This window comes from Ceratotherium simum, chromosome 12 (genome assembly GCF_057802395.1).
Source record: "Ceratotherium simum simum isolate JZ-2026a chromosome 12, ASM5780239v1, whole genome shotgun sequence".
NCBI classification, from domain to species: domain Eukaryota; kingdom Metazoa; phylum Chordata; class Mammalia; order Perissodactyla; family Rhinocerotidae; genus Ceratotherium; species Ceratotherium simum.
This window is the reverse complement of record NC_141911.1, coordinates 25,427,814-25,453,095: the sequence shown is the minus strand read 5'-3', so window position 1 is coordinate 25,453,095 and position 25,282 is coordinate 25,427,814. Positions and strand designations below refer to the sequence as shown.

General features: G+C 34.4%; 1 protein-coding gene across 4 annotated transcripts in view; it reads right to left on the bottom strand.

Annotated features, from left to right (window-relative positions):
- FSTL5 (follistatin like 5) overlaps positions 1–25,282 on the bottom strand; it is a 732,413-nt gene that overhangs the window by 38,709 nt on the left and 668,422 nt on the right. For all 4 annotated transcript variants that reach the window (XM_087437469.1, XM_087437470.1, XM_087437471.1 and 1 more), the window contains one exon: positions 21,628–21,752. In XM_087437469.1, the coding sequence (XP_087293595.1) occupies positions 21,628–21,752 (125 nt within the window). The remainder of the gene's footprint in view (positions 1–21,627; positions 21,753–25,282) is intronic.

Genomic DNA, 25,282 nt, shown 5'->3' with positions numbered 1-25,282 from the left:
TTTAAACTAACAGACACAATTTATGTGGGTTTTAAACAAAAGACAGAAACTTGTAGGCAGGTATGAAGGTGGGTATTTTTAGCACAGGAATTATTCACTTCTACCACATACCTCTTTCCCTCTCCAAGCTTGAGGGCACAAATCTTCTAATATAAGAAAGTATATTTTTATTTTAATTATGAAGAAAAGGAAAATGACCATACTTTCTCTGATCTCTAGCTCTGAGGGACTTGAAAATAATTTTATATAATATTTAATTAGTTACCTAATAGTTTCTGCCACACTTAAAATGTTTGCCAACTGTCTCAGAATTCCACAAAAAATGGTTTTTCAAAGGACTTATATTCCTTACTAAAGACCATGTTAAGTATAAATTATGTCAAGATTCTGACAATAGATTTTAGTGTGATTTAATGGTCTATATCTATTATTGAGATTAAAATATAAATAATGTATTATCTACTATAGAAAACCAAGCATCACAAATATGCAGACATTGTAAACATACAAAATAGAGTTTAGCTAGAAATTAGAAAATTCTTGTTAGATACTAAATATTCAACAGTAGAAGTTAACTATAAAATTTTGCTCAGATCTCAGTATGCTTCTTTAGAAAAGTATTCCCCTCATTTTTTGTTACTTTTAATTTAACTTAATTAAGTTAATGTTATTAAACTCTTGATGACTATTGATTTCTGTAGGATCTATGTTACGTGGTACGTCAGCCATGAGAATAAGACCATCAGTTCTTCTACTGTGGGAAGCTTAACTGATGAAGGGTCTCACCTGCTGTGCCTTGAAATCTATAGCTGCATTTGTGACATGACTATGTTTTCCACAGGCTTCTCTGAGTCAATGCTTGAGTATAGTACTGATAGTAAAGCAGGCCCATTTCTACTAGATGTGAGGCTTCTTTGAATGGAATTTTGGCTCTAGGATTTCCAACAGCATTGCTAAATCTTCCTTAGGCTCTATGGGAGTCTAAGATGCTTCACTCAAACTAACTTCCTTTTTCACTATTCTTCTTCACTCCGGGTCAGACATGCACCAGGTGCAGACATGCACCATGGTGAGACAGTTCTCCCAGCCTTGCCCGCTGCCGCCTCATTTGTTCTCACAGGTGTTTCTCCTAATAAATTTCTTGCACTCTACTTGGTGTCTGCTTTTCAAAGAGCCCAGAATAAGACACAAGTATATAAATTATACATAAAGATAATGTCTGATTACAATAGCAATATCACGAATGTGACAAATTTTCAACAGAAGCAATAAATTATTATTAATCAAAAGTTCTGTCTTCATAGTAAACAATCAAAACTAGACTGTCCCTTGGCAACTCTCAAAAATACTATTCAAATTGGTCAACGAATTCAATGCTTTATACCTCTGCCATACAAACAACTGGACTTTCCCAAAGGAATCAAAACAGTTTTTCTAAGTTTTTTATTTTCTGATTATAAAAGTAAGCATGCCATGCTTTTTTATTTACACCTGCTTTTGCACATGCTGTTTCCTCCACCTATAATAAATTTCCTCACATTTCTCCCTTGTTTGTCTGGCAAGATATTACCCTACAACTTTTTGTAGTTGTCTCAAAGTAACAATGATTAATAGAAATTCTTCAACAGACACAAGCAAAAAGATGCTTTTTTTTTTTGAGGAAGATTAGCCCTCAGCTAACATCTGTGTCATTCTTCCTCTATTTTGTATGTGGGTCACTGCCACAATATGGCTGACAAGTGGTATAGGTCCACGCCTAGGATCCGAACCTGTGAACCCGGGCCGCCAAAGTGGAGCATGCCGGACTTAACCATTAGGCCAGGGGGACCGGTCCAAGATGTTTATTTTTTTAATGGAGGTCAAAGATTTAAGAACTTTTTGTATGTGGTCAGCATTTCACGCAGAGGACACAATAGAATGCTCCCAGTTGGCAGGAAAATTTTACCAGCCCTGAAGTCCCCATTAGAGCAAGCAACTGTTGATGGTAACCCTTAAAATAGAATAAAGACCTAGACAAGTCCTTTCTTCTGTTTCTCTCTTCCATTCTCAAGGGATCTACATACCCTTCTAGATTCTTCCAACTCTTTGGAATATTTTGGTTGTTGCCTGCCCACTTGCCTGATGTAAGAAACTGTAAACATTTCTGAGTGTTTACTGGAGAAGAAGTGAGCTGATGTTCAATGTCCTGGGCAAACTATCTGCTAGCATCTTCATGTTCCAAGCTTTACTTTCTTCAAAACCCATTGTATGCATCACTGCTACTTCCATATCTTCTCTGACTTCTCCAAAATGGTTGTTTCATTTCTAGTAGAAATGTCTTCACACTACCTCTGTTATAGCACTTACCATAATGCATTAAACTATGTTTATATATTAAACTGTTTTACTAGGTTATGAAGAACTTGAGGTCCAGTCTTCATTAAAACATATGTGCAAACGATTTCTGTATCAAACCCCTCCATCTATGGCTATGTTTACCTGCAGATGGTCAAATTGATCTTGTTAAAAAATTGGGACATTTTAATCACTCAGAATCATTAGAATTATTAGCTCTTTCTTGAGATAGAGAGAAGCAAAATCTTTTCCTAAACAGTTTCTAGATTGCAGATAAAAGTTTTTGAAACATTTTCAAGTAACTTCTACTAAATATATTCAATCATTCCCTTACTGAGCATTCAGAATTTGTACCATGTGCCAGGCAATAAACTATGTGTTGAGGATAACAATACAATGATTATGATTCCGTTATTAAGGACCTTATTCTCATGGTGAAGACAAATAAGTGAACAAATAATTTTGAAAAATGAATTCTGCTATCATAGTAACTTGCATAGAATTCTATGAAAATACAATTTTGAGGGGCTGGAATAGGCCCAACAAAGGAGATTAGGAGTAGAGACATTGCAGCATAAGAGAGCCTGGCATAGTAGAGGCACTGTGAACAGTTTGTCTGAAGCACAAGATGAATATTAGGAAGTAGCAGCTGGTGAGGATGAAAAGAAATGGAAAAGAAGTAGATCATAAATGGCCTTAATCCCTCAAAAAGTATTCTGTTATTTCTTTTAAAGATAATGGGTACTATTGTCAAATTTGAAGCAATGACTTCATTCTAAATGCAATATAAGTAGTAGAGACAATAAACAAATTAGAATACATTTAGGTGATAAAATCAATAGCATTAGTTGATCTTGTGAAAGTCGAGAGCGAAAGGGTGGAGGCATTGTCCACATGGAAGGAGAAGTCACTTGGCAGGACTTGGCATGGAGAGGAAGGTACTTACTGAAATTTTCAATAAGTAATTTCGCTAAGGGGTGGCTTAGATGATGTTAGAAAACATTTAAGATGAGTTGAAAATGATACAATTGATATGGAGGATTATACATTTCTAAAGGGGATGCTTTTGTTTTTTTCTCATGTTGGTGGAGGACAAACGGTCTATAAATGACAGTGTGAGCAAAAATGGTGAAAGCAAACTCTCTCCCTCAGCCCCACACACATCAAGGCTATTTAGAACAAGAATACCAGGCACGTGTGCAAAAAAGGAGAATGGAGTTTCATTAAAGGCAAGGAGAGTCTGTGGATGTATGGCAATTTAACTCAAATAGCTGAGTATAAAAGTGAGATAATGTTGAGGCATCTGAAGTGATTCTCTGCATGTGAGCCCATCTGGCCATTTGAGGTTATTCACATTTATCTTTAAGTAGGCCAAAGTCTATACTTACAATTTTTTTTCTTTTATGTTCGTAATGTACCAGAGAGAAAATAAGAACTGCTACTTAGAAATAAGTGAGCAGCTCATTGCACTGGATGCATTGATGGTGAAAATGAATATACCATTCAACAAAAGCATTTTATCTAAAATCTTTCATATGTTGCCATTTAATTTCCCTTTTATCTCTTGCTGATAATAAAAAATAGGCTTCCAATTAGCATCTTAGACAGCTACAGAATGGTATTTTCACAATGTCCCATGAAAAGATGTTTATAAAAGTCTAAAGAACACCAGGGATTATTTTTCAGTTCTACAATTCATAAATCTAAATGAACAAAAGATAATCGAATTGAATTAAAGTATATCATTACTGAACAAGGATTCAAAAGTAAAATTAAGTTGATAGATCTAATGTAATGAATGAACTCCTATACTCCAGATGCTTGAATTTTTTACAGAATATTTAATTATCGTATATGAAGTAATGTTTTGAAAGAGACGAGCAATCTACTCTGTTATAATAGATTAGAAATGAAAATCTATTTTATGGTTATTCCTTTATCACATACTTGAAATGAAAGTATATATTGTATCCTTTGCCAGTAAGCCTTTGTCAGCAATATTTGATAGTGAGTACGAATATTGTTGATCACAGAGTATTTAACACACTGGCAGCTGTGAAGGAAGCCCTTAGATGATGATGAAAATAAGGAAGGAGCATGTTTATTTTCTACCAGAAGTAATTTAAGCATTGAAAATACCAGAACATAGCACTACCCAATTATTATAAATCACATATTATAATCAATATAATTTAATTGATTTGACATCCTATAACGTAATATGCTATGTTTTGCACATTAACAATGGACATCTCTCAAAAAAAAGTCCCATAAAGTGAGTTTCAGAAATATATCTGACCAAATAGTAGTTTCAACATCTCTCCACAAAACAAACAAAAGGTTACTAGGGAAACCAAGAAAAGGCAAATTTTAAACGAAGATAAGTGTGTGTATATATGCTGGGGGCGTGAGTGAGTTGGGGGTATGGAGTACCATCAGCAGAGCAAGGTGTTTAAAAACACTCAGACACAGCGCTCCAACCAATAGACTATGTCTATTTGTATCCCAGCTCTACAATTTAATAACCATGTGATGTTGAGTAAGCCATTTAATTTCTCTGTGAGTCTGTTTCTTAACTCATGAAATGTGACTACTAGGACTACTATGGTTGTTATAATTAGTAATAGGTTAAAACATGCAGAGGATAAAACATTGCCTTGCACAGATTAAACATTTAATAAAGATCAGTTACATCTGAAGTGATAGTAAAAATATCTGACAGCCAACAGGTCACAGGCACCAACCAATTCGAATGCATGACACTGTGGTGTACACTTGCTTGATACAAGCCCTGATTATTTAAAACACACATATGTGCATACGTAAAATATATGTACATACAGGGTGATCTGAAACCAATTGACACCTTCAAATTTGTATTACTTAAAAATTAAGTAATACATGCACCAAGTTGTAGAAATCTCCTTTTGTGTGTCTAAGGATTACATCAGGGAAGTTCTCTAAGTAATGGCCAAGTGAGTTGGCTCTGAGCATTTACTCATGTCATGGTCTGGCATATTTTCTGTAAGTGATTGAAGATAGATTATTGCCATTTTCAGAAGCTGCAGGTCCTGATAGAAAAAGATAATGTCGAACAATACAATATCTGCTAAGATTAGAGTCACTGAGAAGAAGAAGTAACTTTTCAGGTTACCTCACAATGACAAGGCTACTTTTGATTTTATTTTTCCTTTTTAAGCAGAAAAAAGAATAGTCATACTGTTCCGTAGGAGGCACTGAAAATGAACATGTCATCATTGAACATATAACGAATTCACCAACATACAGATCTTTGTTCTATTCATTTTTTTGCAGAGAAAACAATGAAAGTAATCATATATCTGGACTTGTTGATCAAGTGTTTATTTTCTTTCCTCCTACACCTACAGAAAGTCTCTGACAACCTCATTTTCCAACAGAAAGGGGTTCTGTCTTGTTTTCCTCATGCTGTTCCGAGTTTCCTAATGAACATCTGCTATGCTGGTGATTTCTTCCTTCTGTTCACAACACTGACCTGCCCCTGGACCTGCCAGATATCACATCTCAATGACTTCTTATTTTAGAGATGCTTGTTGTTACCACATTTTCCTTTCAGCCTTGAGGAAATAAAAGTCTCTATCATGGCTGTGATTTCAACAACTAATAGTGTTTTTCTTCAAAGGATCTGAGATGAATTACTCTATAGGATTGATGTCTACAGCAGCACATACTGATCATAATAGAAATACTTGTAGAGATTCCTTATTAATTTGTTTTCAGTACATACTGATGTTTCTAGTAAACTGAGTAATAAGTTTTGAGAATATTCAAACAATTACCTACCTGATGCTCATTAGGTAATAAGCAGGCAAGTTTACCATTTGATCACTTTGATACTGACATTTTAAAGAATTCTCCAGTATTCCATTTGACAGATATGTATGTAGAATTCTTCTGTGTCATCTTTATTTTTTCTCTAAATATTTCTGGCCAGAGATAAGGCTCTCAACAGAGCTAACCACAGGAATTGTGTGGATCATCAGTGCTCATGACTGGCGAAAAAAACTATCCTTGGTTTTGAACCTCTTCCTATATCTTGTTTGCTAAAGAGTATGATGTGCTTTCTCTACAGCACCCATATTAAAATGAATAAATATACAAGGCTTCTTGAGCTTTATAAGTTATTATATATACTGAATGTCAACTGCAGATGATATTGTTCTTCACTGTGTTACAATTTGATAAATTCCCTTTAAAAAAAGCATTACACTCTTTGGAGAAATATTAGCCATGGAGTCGGTAGGGTTATAACTTACTTATAAACCTCACCAGTTATACAACATTGCTCTAAACTAGGTTGATACCAAATTAAAACTGAGAAGCCTAATGAATTATCCATGCCAAAATACATTGCTTTGAACCAGAAAAAAAATTCACTGAGTAAATGTTTCTAGAGCATTTTCAGAATTGCGTGAATCCATAAATCTCAAACAATCTAGGAGATTATAACGAAATCTACCTGAGGAAAAACAATAGATTCTCTAAATCCTAGAAGAATTATAATATTCCTAGGGTTCAAGGTTTTGTTCAATCACAAGTTTCAGTCAAATCCTAAATGAAATCAGAAGTTTCCCTTTGAGGAAAGTCCTAGTGAGTTTTCTCTTCTTAGCACTTAGAGAAAATGTGGATTTGTGCAAGCCGTAGAGATAGATGCCTAGATTGAATAAACAAATGGCCCCATCTATAACTGTTGTAATTTAAGGGACTCTGAGAAAACCTCTACAAATGGCATTCCTATAGGTTTGGTGTTACTCTTGAGCTGACTCAAGTGAACCAAATATCTTCAAACAGTGCTGTCTCCATATGATGTGACGCAAGTGGTTGATAAGTGGCAACCCCCTGTCTTCACAGCACCTAAAGCCATGGAGAAGTTTTCAGTAAGCTACAAACTGGGACTTAGCTCACTGTACTTTTTTTCTTTTATGCAGAATCGCCATGTCAGATATTCAGAGAAATATTACTAAGTCCACTATTTCTTTTTTTTTTTTTGGTGAGGAAGATTGGCCCTGAGCTAACATCTGTGCCAATCTTCTTCTATTTTTTGTATGTGGGATGCCACCACAGTGTGGCTTGATGAGTGAAGTGTAGATCCATGCCCAGGATCCAAACCCATGGACCCTGGGTCTCTGAAGCGGAACCCTCGAACTTAACGACTAGGCCACCAGCCCGGCCCCAACAAATATTTACTGAATGCTAATTAGTATGACTACTATAGGAGATACTGTGACTAAAAGTTCATCATCCCACAGGAAAAAGAAAATAGCATTTGTTAATCACCTACTGTGCGCCAGGAACTGCACAAGATCCTGCAATCAACTCAAAATAGTGTGAAGTGGGTAATATGCATATTTTAGACATAGAGAAACTTAATCTTAGACTCTTTCACTTGTAAATAATAGGATATCCAATCCAAACTTTTTTAAACCAAAAGGAATTTGGGGGCTCATACAGATGGAAATTCTAGAGCCAGTTCAATCATAGCTGAAATTTGGTCTACAGTAATGTAACCACAACTCATTTTTTTCTTAATCTATTGGGTCTACTAGCTTCTGTCTTGATTTCAGATCTAGGGTTCATGCGAAGTGAAGGTAACTGCTATAGTTCTAGATTGTCTAGACCAGCATGCACAGAAAGCAGAAGTCTCTTTCCAAAAAGTCCCATCAAAATGCTCATTGCAACATATGGGGTCCGAGTGGGTTCAATGCTCATGTCTGAACTAATTATTGTGGCCAGAGAGAATTCAGGGACTTATTTGTCTATGCCTCTGCCACGTGCTCCACTTCCTCAGTTAGTAAGTGAAAAACTTATGCAAAAGATATGGACCCAAGAAGAGGGCAGGGTTAATCCCTAGCAGACAAATTTTTAAATTTAAATTACACAGTTTAATTTCCTTAGAATCACACTGTAGTAAGTGGTAGAATCTGGATATGAATCTATATCCTTACAGTTCCAAAGTTTGAGTTCTTTTTAAAAAGTCCTTTTTTTAAGTTTTATTAACTATAATGATATTTATATCACACTATAGGAAAATAAGACAAAATTTGTATTCAATCCTATTGGAACCTGGAATGGTGTCTGACGTGAATAGTTGATGCTTAATACAACAGTAGTGAATAAATAAATGAAATATACTGACAACTGATGTGAGGTTGAATGCCCTTAATAAGAAGTAAATTCTGAGGGAAGTGCTCTCATAAATGACAGAGGAATTGAAAAAGTTGCATGAATTAAAGTGCATTTGAGTTTGGCCAGGATATTGATATAAATTAAGAGGATCTAAATCAGAATCAGAAAGAGCACGTTAGACAAAACAAATAGTTAAGTGGAAACAGGAAAGTATAGGGGCTACTCAGGTTCACGTTGGCTGGACCACAGGATGTGGACAGATCAGTTTTAGGAGTTAAGGCTACTAAAGGAGGTGGGTTCAATGTACTTTGGACTTAATCTATGTGCAATAAGAAATATATTAAGTTTTTTTTCTTCCCCCTTTCCAATGCAGGATTGTATCACCATAGCTATAAAGTTAGGAAGAAGAATCTAATGGTTTTCTGGTGAATTGAAGTATGGAGAAAATGAGAACAGTAAAGAGTTAATTGCGTTAGCAAGATGAGAAGTAAGAGAGCTCAGCTTAGGGCTGTGTCTGTGAAACTGGAGAGGAGCAGATTAATAAATAGACATTATGAAGTTAGACATAAGCAGACAGCAAAAAATTACAGCAGGATCTGCAGGGATTGTAGACACCACACTGTATTTTTTCTCTGTCCCTTCTAAAATCATTTACTTTTGGAAGAGAAAAATTAAGCTGATATAAGTGATATTAAATACTGTGTTACAGGTCCTAAAGGAGCTGAAGAGCTAGTTTCCAATCTAAGTCAGCGTGAGTCTCAACTACAAATGAGAAATAATAAAAATTCAAAATGCCAAGGGGACTCCAATTAGGGAAATTATAACAAATTTTATAAATGGTGGCTTTGAGACAAGTCTTCAAGGGTTTATCAGGCAGACAATGAAGAAACAAGGCATTCTGCAAATCAATGCAGACAAGCAAGAAAATATGGTGTAGGTCTATTGTGAAGAGTCAAGTTTTGTTTTAGCAGAGATACATAAAAGCAAGAGGAGGGAATGTTTTAAAAGTGAGCTTAGGATAATTTGCAGAGGGCATCAGTCATTAGGTTTTACCCTGAAAGCTAAAAAAGGACTTGATTACTGTAATGTATTAAGTGCTAAGACACTGAATTTAGACAGAACTAAGTTTATAGCTGGTTCCAACACTTATTAAAGTGATTCACCATATGTAGGATAGGGATAAAAATTTATGTCACTGCTAGGTTTAAATGAGGCAGTGCATTAAAAATTCTTAGCTCAGCGTTTGGCATAAAGTAAATGCTCAATGTTTTTTAATTACTATTAACATATTATACAACAACCGTAGGAATAAGAACAAAAACTACAACTAAGCAATACAACCTGAAAGCATGTAAACATTACTGTAAACTCAGTTATAGTAGACTTGACTTTATAAACTCATGCTTTAGCTTCAATATTAAAATAAGAAAATCATAGAGAATCACTTTAATTGGTGACAAGAAGTTAGAAATTACTAATGAAACCCTGTTAAACAATGTGAATAAATGGTAGTATATTGCCTGTATTTCCAGTAAATTTCTCATATACCTGGTCCACTTTTCCTTAACATTGTCATTCATTTATTTCTTGCTAAAATTCAAATTCTTGATTTATTTCTGTGCATGACTTAGAAAATCATTCTCAGTTTATCATAATAAAAAAAGTGAATCTCTTTAAATTATTTACATTATAGATGTACAATAAAAATTTAATGTTATTGTTTATGTTTCATTTGTATAAATACAATAATGAAAAATGTTTCCCTAATGAATTTGAAATTTTAATAATGACTTTATGAATCAGAAGAATAAATATAATTTATCTCCCTTCTGTAAACCTAATATTATGGTAGTCCAGAAAGTGTTTTCAAGTATTTTAAAATATGAAAAGATGGTAAATGGATCAATTTAAAATTAGATAAATGGTAGAAGTATCAAAAGCATTATTAACGTATCTTAATTTTATATTGGCAGGGTACAGGTCAGATGCAGGAAGTGAAAAATGCAATAAATAGATTAACGTAACCTCTCTTTTTGTAAGGGCTCTGATTATGATACCCAAATAATATATCTTTTAAAAATTCACAAAATATATATAATATGAAATTATCATAATAATGTACATCCCAAATGACTATTGCCAAATGATTTCTATTCTACTCTACTTCTATTGTTAGAAAAGTCATTTGTGTCCAACAAAATCTTTTTGAATTAGATTCCGTTATTTCCCAGTGTGAATAATAACTTGAATGAAGGTAGAGGTTTTTGATGTTAAACCTACCAAGCAAATTTAGCCTCTAAGCAAGAAATCAGGAAGGCAAGTTTAGCCAGTATAAAGGTACGTGCATCTATGATCTATTAAAAATATTTCTTTACATCATCTTCCTATATAAACTAATTTGTTTTCAAATTATTTTCATGTATTAATTAAATGAATTTTGTCGTGTTTTTAAATAAGAAATTCTTCCGAAGTTCAACGTACTCTATATATTTGATATTAATACAACAGTTTTTAAACCGAATTTAAACATGTACTTTAATTAACAACATACGCAAGGCTTCCTGTCACTCAAAATTGATAAATAATCTGATTTATATTAATAGGGAAAAAATATAGGTTATTTTAGAATTTTCTTGGCTTAGTAAAAATAAATCAGCCACTACTTTCATAGCATATGCAAACCCTGATTCTCTTTTTAAAAAGAATCTATAAGCTATATTTATGTATCCAAAATTATGTAAGCATAAAAATAAGCTTCTACATTATGGCAAAAAATGAATTACTGTAATTTTGTACTGTTTTTGTTGAAAATCAGTTGTCAATATAGAAAAACCCCTACAAATATTTCATTATCCCTACACCTCTCACATTAAAAAAAAAAAAAGAAGAAAGGAAGAGTTTCTATTAGTATAGAAAAAGATTCAACTAGCCTCGGTCTAAACAAATACAGAGGAGGTTTTAAGTATAACTAACCCAACAAGCAGTTTTAAGGGTCAATTAAGGTAATTGTCATTTTTATTTTCCCTGAAGCTGTCTATGTATTTTGATTCGTTTTGTGAGGTGTGTACACCCTACACCATACTGGTACATAAACCAAAGGATAAAACCCTGGCAGTCTGATGTTTGTTGCCTAAAGTTCTCAATACACTCATGTGGTTATGTTGAGGGTTTCTATTCATGACTTATGACAAATTAGACTTAATAGACAGTTTCTCCACATATCTACTAATTTGTTGAGTTTCTCTGTTAACAGTTAATTTATAAGGCTCTCTGACATCCTTTTCATGTACTTTGGTATTGCTTGAACAAAATCTTAGCTTTAAAACTGACATTTTGGTGCATGATTTCTTTTTCAGTAAGAGAAGCAAGAGATCAAACACTGTAACATAACCATTAAATGTTAACAAGTGAACATTCTTAATTTAATTTAAATGAAAAAAATTGCATTTGTCTAAATATTCTTTGACTGACTCGCAATAACCAATTTCTTTTTCCTTCATGGATAGCTATAGCGAGGCTACATCTACAGATTTACAACTAAATTAAAATGGTACAAAATATTAACTCAGGTTGATTCACAGTGAATAGTTTTTACGGCCTCAAATCATTGTAAAGATATTTAGTATCAGTGCCACCAATGTTGTCCATCTAAAGACATCTCCTACTACAACCCCTAATTTTACATTTAAATTAACTTTGCTTTTATGGTCAAACAAAATTGAAAATTGATGTATATATAAAATAAGTATTTAAACACTTTCACAGAACATTTCCAAAATATTATATTGACTAATCATTAATTTTTGCACATGCTTTCAAAAATAAAATTATATATTTAATAGTATTGCTCTGTTGAGCCACAGTAGGAGTCCTTCATTCAAAAGAGAGATTTGTTATGTTATACTTGTATTTAAAGTTTTAGCATATTAATAAAATATCACATCAAGAAAAATTTATGAATTCATAAAAGAAGATGCTATGGTAAAATATATCATCTTCTTCAACAGAAAAATAATATATCAACTGAAAGATAGAAAGAACTAGAAATCTCAATATACATTATTCTTTTTGTATACATGTTTTATGAAAACTAGTTAATGCCTTACATGCTTGATTCAGAATACGGCAGTCTAATCTATTAAACATACATATGAAATAGAACATGCAATGTGCACATTAAATTCATGTAAGAAATTGCTTAAGTTCTCAGAATGAGCTCTACCTCTCTCTTAAGATGTATTGCATTGTATCAGAACTTATGATATATTTCTTTATCCGTCTTAATTGTTATCTGAGTTTGTTTTCACTACTAAGCAAAGAAAGCCAAATGATTTATGCATTCATATCATTTACTCGTTTAGGGTAAAATAAGTATGATTTACCATTTCCAGCAAAACACAAATCATATTTGATGAAGGAAAAGAAAACCTAGAAATTTGCTATAAATATACCACAGCTGTCTCCTAAGGAGAATACTGGGTCCTATCAAATGGATAGCCCTGTGTCTTACTGAACACTTTGATGAGTTAGCATAAGGACCTCTGAAAGAAGAAGCAAGAGCTATTTTACTTTGCATAATAAAACTGAAGAGGCAGATCTGCAATGTAGAGTGTTTCTAAATTACATGTTATTAGTGCTCCATTGATTTCTTCAGTAAAAAATGCTGTAGAATGAATCTATTTAGAGGCTTTATTAAATCCTGGAGCTTGGAGTCTACTAATAATACCTGTACATCACTTCTCCTTTTTTAAAATAATGAAATCTCCATATTTTAAATATAGGTTGCTCTTTAAATCTAATCTTGTTTCCCCATAAGACAAAAATATTACATAGCTAATGCAGGCTGCTAATCTGACTAAGTGACCATTCTGTACAAAGAGGTGGGGGCCTATTCGATTCATCCACGTTGGGTGATAGGCTCTTTTCTTACAAGGCTCAGATAGAGCTACGCCCTGTCAATACAGGGCCAAGTCAGGAAGCAGACAGGGTTCTCTGCCTCAAGAAATAATACAGACAACAAACTGAACACACAACACTGGGCTGCAAGCACTAAGTGATTTTTTCTCTAAGCATTTTACACTCTATGTGTGAGCTGCACTAAAATGATAAAGAAAGTCGACTATACTGCTTAAAATAAAAGCAAATCCAGTAACCATAATGAAAAAGGAGAAGAATGGCATTATAGATCAAAGCTTGAAGGGTATAATCTGTTTACTTCTTCAGAAAGAAGATGAAGAAAGTTATCAAGTGTTTATGTAGAAGAAGCTTTGCACTCGTATAAGAATGCTGGAAGGTTTGCCAACAATGATTTGCATATGTGTGTGCATCCACATACATAAAAGTATACGTATAGACTTTGTAATAAACTATTTATGAATGTCTTCTGTTTTTCAGATAGTGAACTAGGCTCTGAAAAGGTAAGGAGCCCATGAGATAGCAGGTCCTGACAATCTCAAGTGTGTGTTTGCGTGGAGTGGAGAGAGAGAATAAAGATGCTCAGGAAACTGAGGAAAGGGAAGGTCATAGTTTCAGAATTTAAAAATGTTTCAGATATTCACTATTTGAGAGAATATAGACAGAAAGAGCTCTGGCCCCTGGGATATTTGAAATTCTTTTTGTTTGTTAGTTTATTTCTCTTTGTGGGAAGAATTAGCAAATAAGGGTGAATAAAGCAAAAAAAGTGAATCTTACTGAATTATGATTTTGTGAGATCTTTATCTAAGAACCATTTTTGGAAACAATTTTAATTGTTGCTTATCATCCTGAGACTATATTTTTCTTAGAAAGGCATCAAACAACTGATACTTTCAATTTCTGATAGGCTAGTATTTTAATATAACTAGACAATTTTAGTGCTAAAATTGTATCTCCATACACCTGGCCTGTCCATGAATCAAGTCACAAGTGTAGAGTTGTCTTGATCTATGGCTAGCCGTATATATAACTTTGCTTTAACAGATTTGATAAAATATGGAAGAGAATGATATACTTTAACTTTCACTTTCACAGAATGTTTATTTTTCCCTTGGAGAAGCTTTAAGGAAACATATATCAAACTCAATCCCTTCTTAATCATTTCCTTGCTGTAATTTACAACGGGAAAGGAGTGCTGCAGACCTCTCTCCAGACTGCCAGAATGGGGCCTGCTACTTGTTATTTCAGTTTTCTTCATCTCTTGCAAGGGAGCCATAGCCATTGGCTGTGCAGGGATTATGACTGATGGGAAACAGGATCAGCCCTTAGCCCCTGACTGCAAGCACTCTTACATTAGACTCTGAGCGCTCATTCCACTTTTGAGGATTAAACGAACGCCTGCCAGCTACTTTCGTCCTTTCCCACCTACCCAAATTGAAGAGTAATGCTGTGGTCCACTTTCTGTGGAATTCCTGAAATATTCAATCTGAAATATTTATTCGAAACCTGTATCATCTTGGGGTATGTGTTGGGAAAGGGAGGAGCGTTACAAGGAAACTTTTGCAACATTATATGTTTGTTTCTTTTCTTTAGCAGGTCAAGCCCAGAGGAGGAGAAAAGTGTGGGAACTGGCATTTTCAGGTTTTTATATAAATGCCTACCACTTTCAAGGTCTCCCTATCACTGTAATTTACAGATATACTCTAATCATCTTATTGCTTAACATGTAATCCTTGATTGAAATACACACACACACACCCTCGCAAGTACAAACATTAATTTTAAGACATTGTATAATCAACCAATCAGCCTATAAAGAAACATGATGATAATAAAAACGTCGATTTCCCAACTGCTCCATTTTCCTTTCAAGAACAGGAGCACTTATAGGGAGATTTCTAGAAAAATATAACCCAAAGAAACAGGAGAAGTAGTTTGAAATTCTAGGCAATATGACCAAATGATGATTTCAAGGTTAGGCAAGCCTTTCAAAGCATCTCAAATAGCATCATCTAAGTTGCAATCTTCCCTTTCAACTTATAGGACTAGTCCTGGAGTAGTACATAAATCGGAAATAGCTTCCTTCTCATATTCACTGTAAGTGTCCTCTGTGCCAATTGACATTGGCGGGCTTGAACTAGACGGGATTAAACTTGTCTCTAGTTGCACTCTAACTTGAGAGGGGACAAGAGTTGGAAGAGGCATGATTTGCAGGTGTTACAATGGTCAGGCTGTAAATACATCTTTTTTCATCAAGTGGCACCTGGTTTAAATTGTATCAAAGGTATTACTTTATTCAATGAAAACTTTAAAGCACAGTAAGTTGCAATCTTTGCACATATCACAACTAGAAATCAACATTTAAATTTTTCTCTTTTCATAATGGTACCACAAATAAAACACAATCAATAACATAAATGCTCATTCTCTGTGAGATATGGTTGCTTTGAAGTTTAACACAACCACTGTAAAAACTGCTTCTAAAAAAAATAAACTTATTTTTTCAGTTACTTTTTAATATCTGGCTAATTTCAAAAAATTGATAACAGGGGCTGGCCTCATAGCCTAGTGGTTAAGTTTGGCACACTCCACTTTGGCGACCCAGCTTGTATAACCGGGCGTGGACATACACCACTTGTTGGCAGCTAGGCTGTGGCAGCGACCCACATACAAAATAGAGGAAGATTGGCACAGATGTTAGCTCAGGGTGAATCTTCCTCAGGAAAAAAAAAAAAATTGATAATAAAACCACTAAATCCCCCATGTATTAGCCATATCATAAAATATTTAAGAAAAGTAGAACTATGATACTATTCAAATAGATCTATTTACATATAATGATATTACAATATCATTTGTTCTTTGGATACAAATTATGAGTAGAATAATGAAAGTTTTTGCTTTATATTTGCAGAGCACTTTTTATTAAAAAAGATAATAAATTATCATTTCAATTTTTAATAACATTAAGTAGACATAATTGATTCTTCTGAGAATTATATATGCGTTTTCATTTTTAACAGTTTTTTTTTTTTTATTTTACCTATCTGGATATTTTTGTATATAGAAAAAGATAAAAACCAATATTGAAATTCTTCATATAAAAAATTTATATTTCTCATGTCATTACAAAACACACTCCTTTTCCACTACATAATCTCCTCAACTTTAGAATTGTGATTCATGATTTATTAATTACTTGCTGAAGTTTAAGGTTTTAAGAAAATTCTCTATTAACTGCAAGTCTGAAAAATGAGTGTCCAGTTAATATACATTGCCATGAGTTACTAATCTGAAAAATACATCATTTATTAAATATTCAATGGAACTATTTTTGTGAAAATTAACAGAACATAAGAAATATTTTTTATTCTTACTTAAAAATAAAAAGGCATAGAATTATAGAGTGATTTAAATTAATATATTTCAATAAGCATAAAATCATCTATGCTATTAACTAAATTTTAAGTAATTTAAATTTTCGTTAAATAATGGGGGAAGGGATTAACTATCTCACACTCGGGTGTATTAAAAATATCTAGTATAGAGTTTTATTAACCTTTTAAAAATGAACTTTTAGTCCATAAGTATCTAGTCAGTCCTTTTCAGAAGGTCAGCAAATAGTAGGAACTATTGGGGAGACAGACCTGTAATACATCCTCTCTTGTCTTCCAGCAAACTGTATTCACCATTGAGGCTCACATGTGCATGTCTTAAAAAATGTTTCCACGCTAGTCCAGAGTTTTTCTGCATCATCTCCTGGACAAGCCCGCATATTCAAGAAAGAGGAAGGCACGGACACAAGCTTGGTCCAGTAACCAGAACTCAGCAGTTTAAAGACCATTCTGATTTAGATCAAACGTAATGTGATCTAGCACAGCCTAGGGTTTAGGTAATCTGATTTCTATGGAGAAGGAAAGTATAAATAAAACCAAAAAGGGATATTTTCACTAACAAGCTCTTACTCTATAGGATAAAACAGGAAAATTGTTATGTGGCTTAGTCTGTGTCGCTCAGGGAATGGGATGGAATTCAGCTGAGGAGCTGAATGAGTGGATGGCCCTCATTCTCTGATGTTTTTTAAATGGAAATTAGTTTATTGAAATTCAAATTCCTCAAGTCATTCAAAAAGAGACCTAAATTAGGCTCTCAAAAATTTTTAAAGTGCTAAGAATTTCACATTATCTTAAAAAGTGAACAACTTCCCACATTTTGTGAAGATTGATTAGTTTTTTGAACCTATAAGTTTATCTTTTAATATAGATTTATAAAGTAATTTTGATTCTCTTAAATTCCTCAGTCTTGATTCAATTTACATACTAAACAAGCCTGAGAATTACAGACACAGAAAAAATTTAAAAAAGAAGAAAAGAAAATGAGAAGAAACCAACAGGGAAACACAGAGACTTTTAGCAAAATTGTAACTAATCGCAGGGGAGCCCCTGCACCAGTGTAGATTATGAGTAGTGTGGGAGATCAAGATTTGGCCACTCTGAAATATATCTCTTTCCCTTGATTGTTTTCTCTGATGGACATTTGACCTCCCCCACTACCTGCCTAAAGAATTTGACATAGTAACTCCTTCCTGGAACAGATCTTCTATCTGATGGCTGTAATATAATGTAAAATAGATGTTACAATAGAAAAGGCCTCAACAAGCCCATCTTATGTCTCTCTGGCCACATTCTCTGGATGGCCCTGCAAGGAGCTGCCAGACAAACATTTACATTTATAAGGGAAATCTCCATTTGTAAAGGTATCTCCCTCTCTGTATTGGGAAGCGCGGGGGATGGCCTCATTTCTAGAGACTTATCAATGTGGAAGGTGAGGCCTTAAATCTGCATAATAACCTTACTCTTGTTTACTGTGCTTTAGTGGTAAGCTCCTGTAACTGACTCCCCCCAACCCCCAACATCCTCCTTTGTCATTGGCTGAACATGGTATTTAAGACGAGAATCTCTGCTATTGTGTTAAGAAACGCAGTGTCCCTGGTTTCTCCCATGTATACATGTTATTAAACTTGGTATTATTTTCTCCTGCTAACCTGTCTTGTTAATTATTTGGCCAGCCAGAAGAACCTTAAGGGAAAGGGCAGAGGGGGATTCTCCCTCTTCCCCCACAGTAGTCTGGGCAACAACTATTACGGGCAACTTAATATTCAAACATTATTTTATTCCAATCCTTAGAAAGATACGAAGTAAGCTGGCTAAACTCACAATGGTCAATGGCAAATGGTGTTGCTGGGACATTCAGGCTTACATCTGTCTGACAGGAGATGTAAGTTCTTATTACAGCTATTTACTGCTTCCACACAGTTCACGTGTTCTTGATGCGGTACTTGTGGCATGTTGGATATTGCGTTGGATGCTGAGAAATCCAGTTCATAAGAAATACAGTTCTTCCCTCAATACTATACAGTCTGGTTTAGGAAAGAGTGTAGCACTTTCTTCCTTCTTTATTTCCATTCCCATGAGAAACATGAATTAAGTGCCTGCCGGTTTTTAGGCACTAAGGATATAACATCCCGCCACTTGTCTGGGAGATTTCAGACATTGGAGATATAAATTATGTGAAATGAGAGTGTAGCAATCTGAGAGAAAAGCAGATTAATGTGATGAGGGGTATCGGGCAAAAAAAACTTATATTAATTAAATACATATTAGGCGTCTGACCTGCCTGGCCTGAAAATATATACCAAGCACAACAGTCAGAAAATAGTCTCAATTCTGAAAAACACAATTCACAAAAAGATCAATCTCAGCAGCACATATTTAAACATATGCCAAATTTGGTTAGAAAAATACGTTACATGAAATTGGTAGGGGGAGAAAACGTTTCTATCCCTCAGATTTTCCTGATGTGGAATAAATCCTCTTTATGTTAAAAACACTTTACATATTTAACAGCTTGTTTTTGGAAATGCATGCTAATTTTTACTCTTACTCTTAACTTTAGTAATAGGAATAATCACTTTAAAATGCAATAGGAAATTTGATGATTGTTCATGTTCATTAAAATGGGATTCTATATGCAAGTAGGATTGCTATAATCTAATTTAGTATTCTTATAAGCATTGGCAAAACACCCATGCATTTCACTATCCCTAAAAGGAACAAAGACATTTAAAAATATCCTCAAGCGTACCTATCAGTGTTTCTCACAATATATAGAAATAACTGAAATAAAATGTTGCCTTATACATGTTCACATTATTTGGATGTCCTTCTAGTTATTATCAGCTCCAACTCCAGCTATGTGGTAATCATTTAGACCTTAAAGAAATGCTGTGTTCTGACAGTATATCAATTATACATACAAAGAATTACACATAGCACTTACTGCATCCAGACAAAGTTAAACTCCTGCCCAGGGTAGCTATTTGACCATAATTATGTAGTTTACTTGTAGGGGAACAGAAATACCCAAAACTATACAGTACTAGCCCTATTAGTGTCATGGACATGGGAATTTTGCCCCAAATAATTGTATTAATAGTGTATTTTTTAAAATAAGCAAAATTGATAATAGTATATTAAATACAGTAAAAGGGAACAGGAGAATGGAATAAATAAAAGCAAGTGTTACGATATTAAATTATTGATTAGTAATAATTTATCAACAACTTGAAAATAACCAAGGTATATTTATTAATCGTGACACTCAACACCAATTAAGTGAAATTTTATCCTCATCAAATAAATATAAAAACATTGTATATTTTTTAGGTATAATCTCAAATGGTACCATTTTCAGTTCACATGCTGATTTTTTAGTCTCCAAACTATTATAGTGCTTGTAGTCAGACCTAAATATTACTACTTTGATGCAAATACTCTTCAAATATGCTGCATTTTCAATAAGTTATACTTATTTTCTGTAAACACATGTAATAATTGTGTCAGGATATTATGCTTTTTAATCATTTTATTGCTGAGCACAGAATAGGCATTTTGAAAATAAGGGTCAATTGCTTGACAAATATATTAAACTCTGAAACACATACTTGGCTGCGCAAAGAACGGTTTGTCTATGATGTCTTGAGTCACAATTCTGATTTATTAATCCCTCTTTATTTTTGAAAGTTGAATTTTGCACTCTTTCAGAATTCTTATAACTCCAACTTTTAGATGAGATAATTTGCATTTTAATACAAGGGAAACAAATATACAAAAGAATCAAATAATGGCTTCTATAACAGATTTGGAGCAGTTCTCCCTTATCAGAATTCACTTGAGAAACAGAACAAAATATCAGTTTGGTTCTGATTCACTAACATTGCTAAGCAATACTTTAAAATTTTTTCAATAAATTATCAAGATGCATAATACTAGAAATCGTGATATATTCAAAGTCTCCCCTTTTAAGCATTTAAACCACTTCTATGAAACTCTGGATGATGTCATTAGAAGTTGTTACTTTTTCACCTCTTGTAAATGCATAGAGAAATAGAACACGCCAACATGTTTTCTCAAACAAGTGAAGTGTAGACCTCAAACACATCATTTCAACTTAGTATACTTCCTAATACAATTTTACATTGATTTCGATTTGGGCAAAAATGATACAAGAATGTTATTATAATATAATGAATAGATTTTTGTGAGAGTCGCTCTTTCATCAGGCCAAGTTCAAATGTCAGCATTTTGCAAAAGCCTAGGAAGAAGACCCTAATGACAATTTAGAAAAATACTAACTGTAAAATTGATTAAAAAATGCAACTGTGTCTTTATAAATTCACTTCTCTATTCAGCATAAAAAGAAACATATGGGGTCCGGCCCCGTGGCGCAGCGGTTAAGTGTGAGTGTGCGTGCTCTGCTGCTGGCGGCCTGGGTTCAGATCCCGGGCGCACACCAAGGCATGGATTGTCAGGCCATGCTGTGGCAGCATCTCATATAAAGTGGAGGAAGATAGGCACAGATGTTAGCCCAGGGCCAGTCTTCCTCAGCAAAAACAAGGAGGATTGGCATGGATGTTAGCTCAGGGCTGATCTTCCTCACACACACACAAAAAGGAAACATATGACAGGAAATTCATCACTAATGTTGATAAATAAAAGTTCATCAAGCAGATGAGACAAAGCTAAATCATGTGCAATTATGTGTGTACTTGTTACATAACTGAAATGTGTTGGGGCTTTATTTTTTATGATTTCCCATGGCTTTCTATCAAAATTAGAGAGAATCTAAAAGTTGATCACTCATCTTAGCACTTACCTCATATGGGTGATGATGAGTGTTGTAGCGGGAATGAAAAAATCATCCACTCGATCAAATTGCTTTCCCACTGGCTGGGTGTGGATGGTGTGGTGTGGTACATTCCCACTGGCCAGGGTTATTACCTAAACAGAACACACTGTGTTTAGATCTTGACCATGCATTCCCTTAGTAGTATCAGCTTTAATTTTATTTAGAGATGAAATAAATCTCTGGCAGTTGTTTGCATAGGCTGTTTATTGCCATCCTCAAAATTAGCATATTAGTAAGCAAACTTGCATTCTGTAATTGTTTGCTTGTTTTCAAATTAGAAACTTATGTTTCTATAAAGAAATAAAAAATAGAAAAAGATTTGTCTTGAACAATTTCTGCTTAAAATATAAAATAAATATACATATAAGCACCTTCTGTATTACACAAAGTTTAACCTTGCTATAAAGAGAAAAATAAAAGCAAGCAAACCTATGATGTAAATAAGATATTAACTTTCTTTCTCTCTCCTTCTCTCTCTCTCTCTCTTCCTTTCTTTCTTCTTTCTTTTTTAAATAGCTTTATTTAGGTATAATTGATACACAAAAAAGTCAAAAAACTGCTCTCCTATAGAACAAAGTTGAAAACATAGGACTGAAAACTCCAAAATAAGTCATATGAAATATTTTAGCTCTCAGAAATCTTAGAATAGATAAAATCACATTTTAAAATTTTTATTCCTATAAATTTAAAATAATAGATTTAAGTAAGTTTTAATCAAAGAGGTTTCTTCTTTCTAACTATTCATCATTAGTTGATTTTTAAAACTTTTACAATCCAGTAAAGAAAGATCACTACATTTAAACCCTTTTATTCCTCATATCCCATTATGCACCAAATTCTGTCAGTTCTTTCTTCAGATTTCTCATACCTTCGTGTTTTTTTCTATTGTCTGCTGCACAACCACTGTTCTGTGTTAGCCTTTTAAAGCACTTTTCTGCCTTTATTTTTCCTCTTTTAAATCCTTTCTACATTGGGCCACCAAATTAAACTTCCTAAACTACTGACTGACTCTTTAAGTTAAATAGACTTTTCTCCCTCAAAACTGAGTCTCTCCCTTTGGTTTTTATGACAGAAGTAAATAGCCTTTTTATTTTTAGGGTTTTTTTCCCTTCATTCAAATGAGTATACTTTCATTGAGTTCCATTGGAAATTGCCATTTTCAATGAAAATAGATTATTATAATAGTCAGGATAGGCTCAGTTATGTTACAGTTAAAAAAATAAAACAAAACTGAAAACAAATCTTAAAGTCTTAGTGGCTTAGAAAATAAAGATTTCGTTTCACACCTGTTACTTTCCCAGGATATCTACTATTTTCACTCAGGATTCCATGCTAAAGGAGAGGCCAACTACCTTGAATGTTTCCACTCACAACAGACCTCATTTGCCAGCACTAATCACACAGCCTCACCTAACCAAAAGGAGCCCACCATGTGCCCAGAGGAAGAGAGAACCAAAGTATTTGATAAAAGCTTTAACGACACTCTACCTATTTTATTAATGAATAGCAGTGAAAAAGTCATCACTGGATTTTAGCTATTCATAATAATGTCCAAAAGACTTTAATAAAAATCAACAGGAGTAATAAGAAAGGAACTCTCCAAACTTTCTTTCCGTTAGATTGCATGGAAGTGTATAATTCTCAAAATGTGTGTACATGTATTTGAAATTAATAACAATACTTGCACTGACAGCAGCAATAATATTTACTGAGAGCTTGCTATGTGCCAATATGTGTCCTACATAGTTTACAGGCATCACAAAATTTAATATTCAAACAACACTATAATGTATGTATTGCTTCCCAAACTTACTGATGCGAAAGTATTTCATGCCACGGAAGATATATTAACTGAGCATCTCTTTTGTTTGCATAGTCCTAGGTTGTAAAAAATACAGTGCCACTTCCCTAGTTCCCCTCTGTCTGGACTTTGCTCCCTTATGGTTCTAGGTCCTTCTCGCTGATGGAATTGATTGCCAGGTTCAGGACCGAGCTGACTAACTGCAAGGACACACAGACCAATCTACGAGGCCCAATCTGGCAACAACCCTTGGCTCATTCCTAATGGCATCCTGCCGCTGGTCTCTCCACATGTGATGTCTTACACAAACCCAGAGCCACCACCTCCCACTGTCACCCCATCTGGCTGGGGCTTACTTCCTGGCCAATAGCAAAATGTAAGGACTTGATTCCAAATTGTTCCCTGAGGATATTTTCTTCTCTAACTGCTGTGCATTTGAAAAGACATTACATAAGAATTGTGAAACTGTGCAGATGATAGATTCATGATTTTTAGAACAGCATTTCTTAAGATTTCATAAGGCGTAGATGCCTTTTAAAAAGAAGATAAATATGGGCCGGCCCCGTGGCTTAGCGGTTGAGTGCGTGCGCTTCGCTGCCGACGGCCCGGGTTCGGATCCTGGGTGCGCACCGAGGCACCACTCCTCCAGCCATGCTGAGGCCGCGTCCCACATACGGCAGCTAGAAGGATGTGCAGCTATGACAGACAACTATGTACTGGGGCTTTGGGGGAAAAATAAATATAAATAAAATCTTAAAAAAAAAAAAAAAAAAAGAAGATAAATAACTATGATAAATCTTTGAGAATTTATCTGAGAACACTAATTGGAAAATCACTGTCATATATATCTAACATTATGACAGTTTATGGGTTTTTATTCATTAATTGTAAATATTACAGAAAATAATCTATTTTGCTTTCATAATTGGCAAAGACGTATGATTTAATTATAACCAAAACGAAAACACAAAGTAGAAGTATAAGTAGAGCTTTCAGATCCTTGATAAATTGCCTTTGCACCTTCAAGGGTCAGGTAGTACCGCTAGATAACACTGCATTAGGGCAAAAAGTTACTTCCTAGCCTTCACAACCTAGCATCAATCTCTCTTTCCAGTCTAATCTTTCAACATTATGGCACAGGAACACTCTAGTAAAAATGAGAGCTTGCCCATGTTTTTGGTTTGGTGAATTCAACTACTCCAAGGAAATATCTGTTCCCCTTTACAAATAAATCTTAAACCCCATTCCCTTGGGGATGTTTCCTGATAATCCTGTTGGGAGACAATTATCCATGAATATTTTGACATTTCTGCAGTCACATCTTTCTGAGCAAAGGGCATGGCAAGCTTGGTTAAAGGAAGATGGCATAGCAAAAATGTATTGGAAGACAGAGATGCTGTATTTCTCCTGAGAGATTTAGAAACTTAACTCTTTTGACCCAGTCACTGACATTCCAGGGTACTGATTTACCCCTCCTCTCCCAGGAGAAGATTTGCATATATTCCAGAGTTATAATCTCTCTCTCACAGGAGAGGATGTGCTGATGTGCTAACAGCCTTAAAAAACAGAGACACATAATACCCCAGGTCCTTCTCCCATAGTCAACTGCACTGCACATGCAGGGTAGCATTAGTCTCTCATCTCATCATCCCAAGGGGATTGGGGCTGGACAATGGACACTAACGTGCTCTGTTAGTAAGAAATGGTCTGTTGTCTGATCCAGAGACCCTGTGTTTCCTGTCAGTCTGTCTGTCTATCTGTCTGTCTATCTATCTATCTATCTATCTATCTATCTATCTATCTATCTACCTACCTACCTAC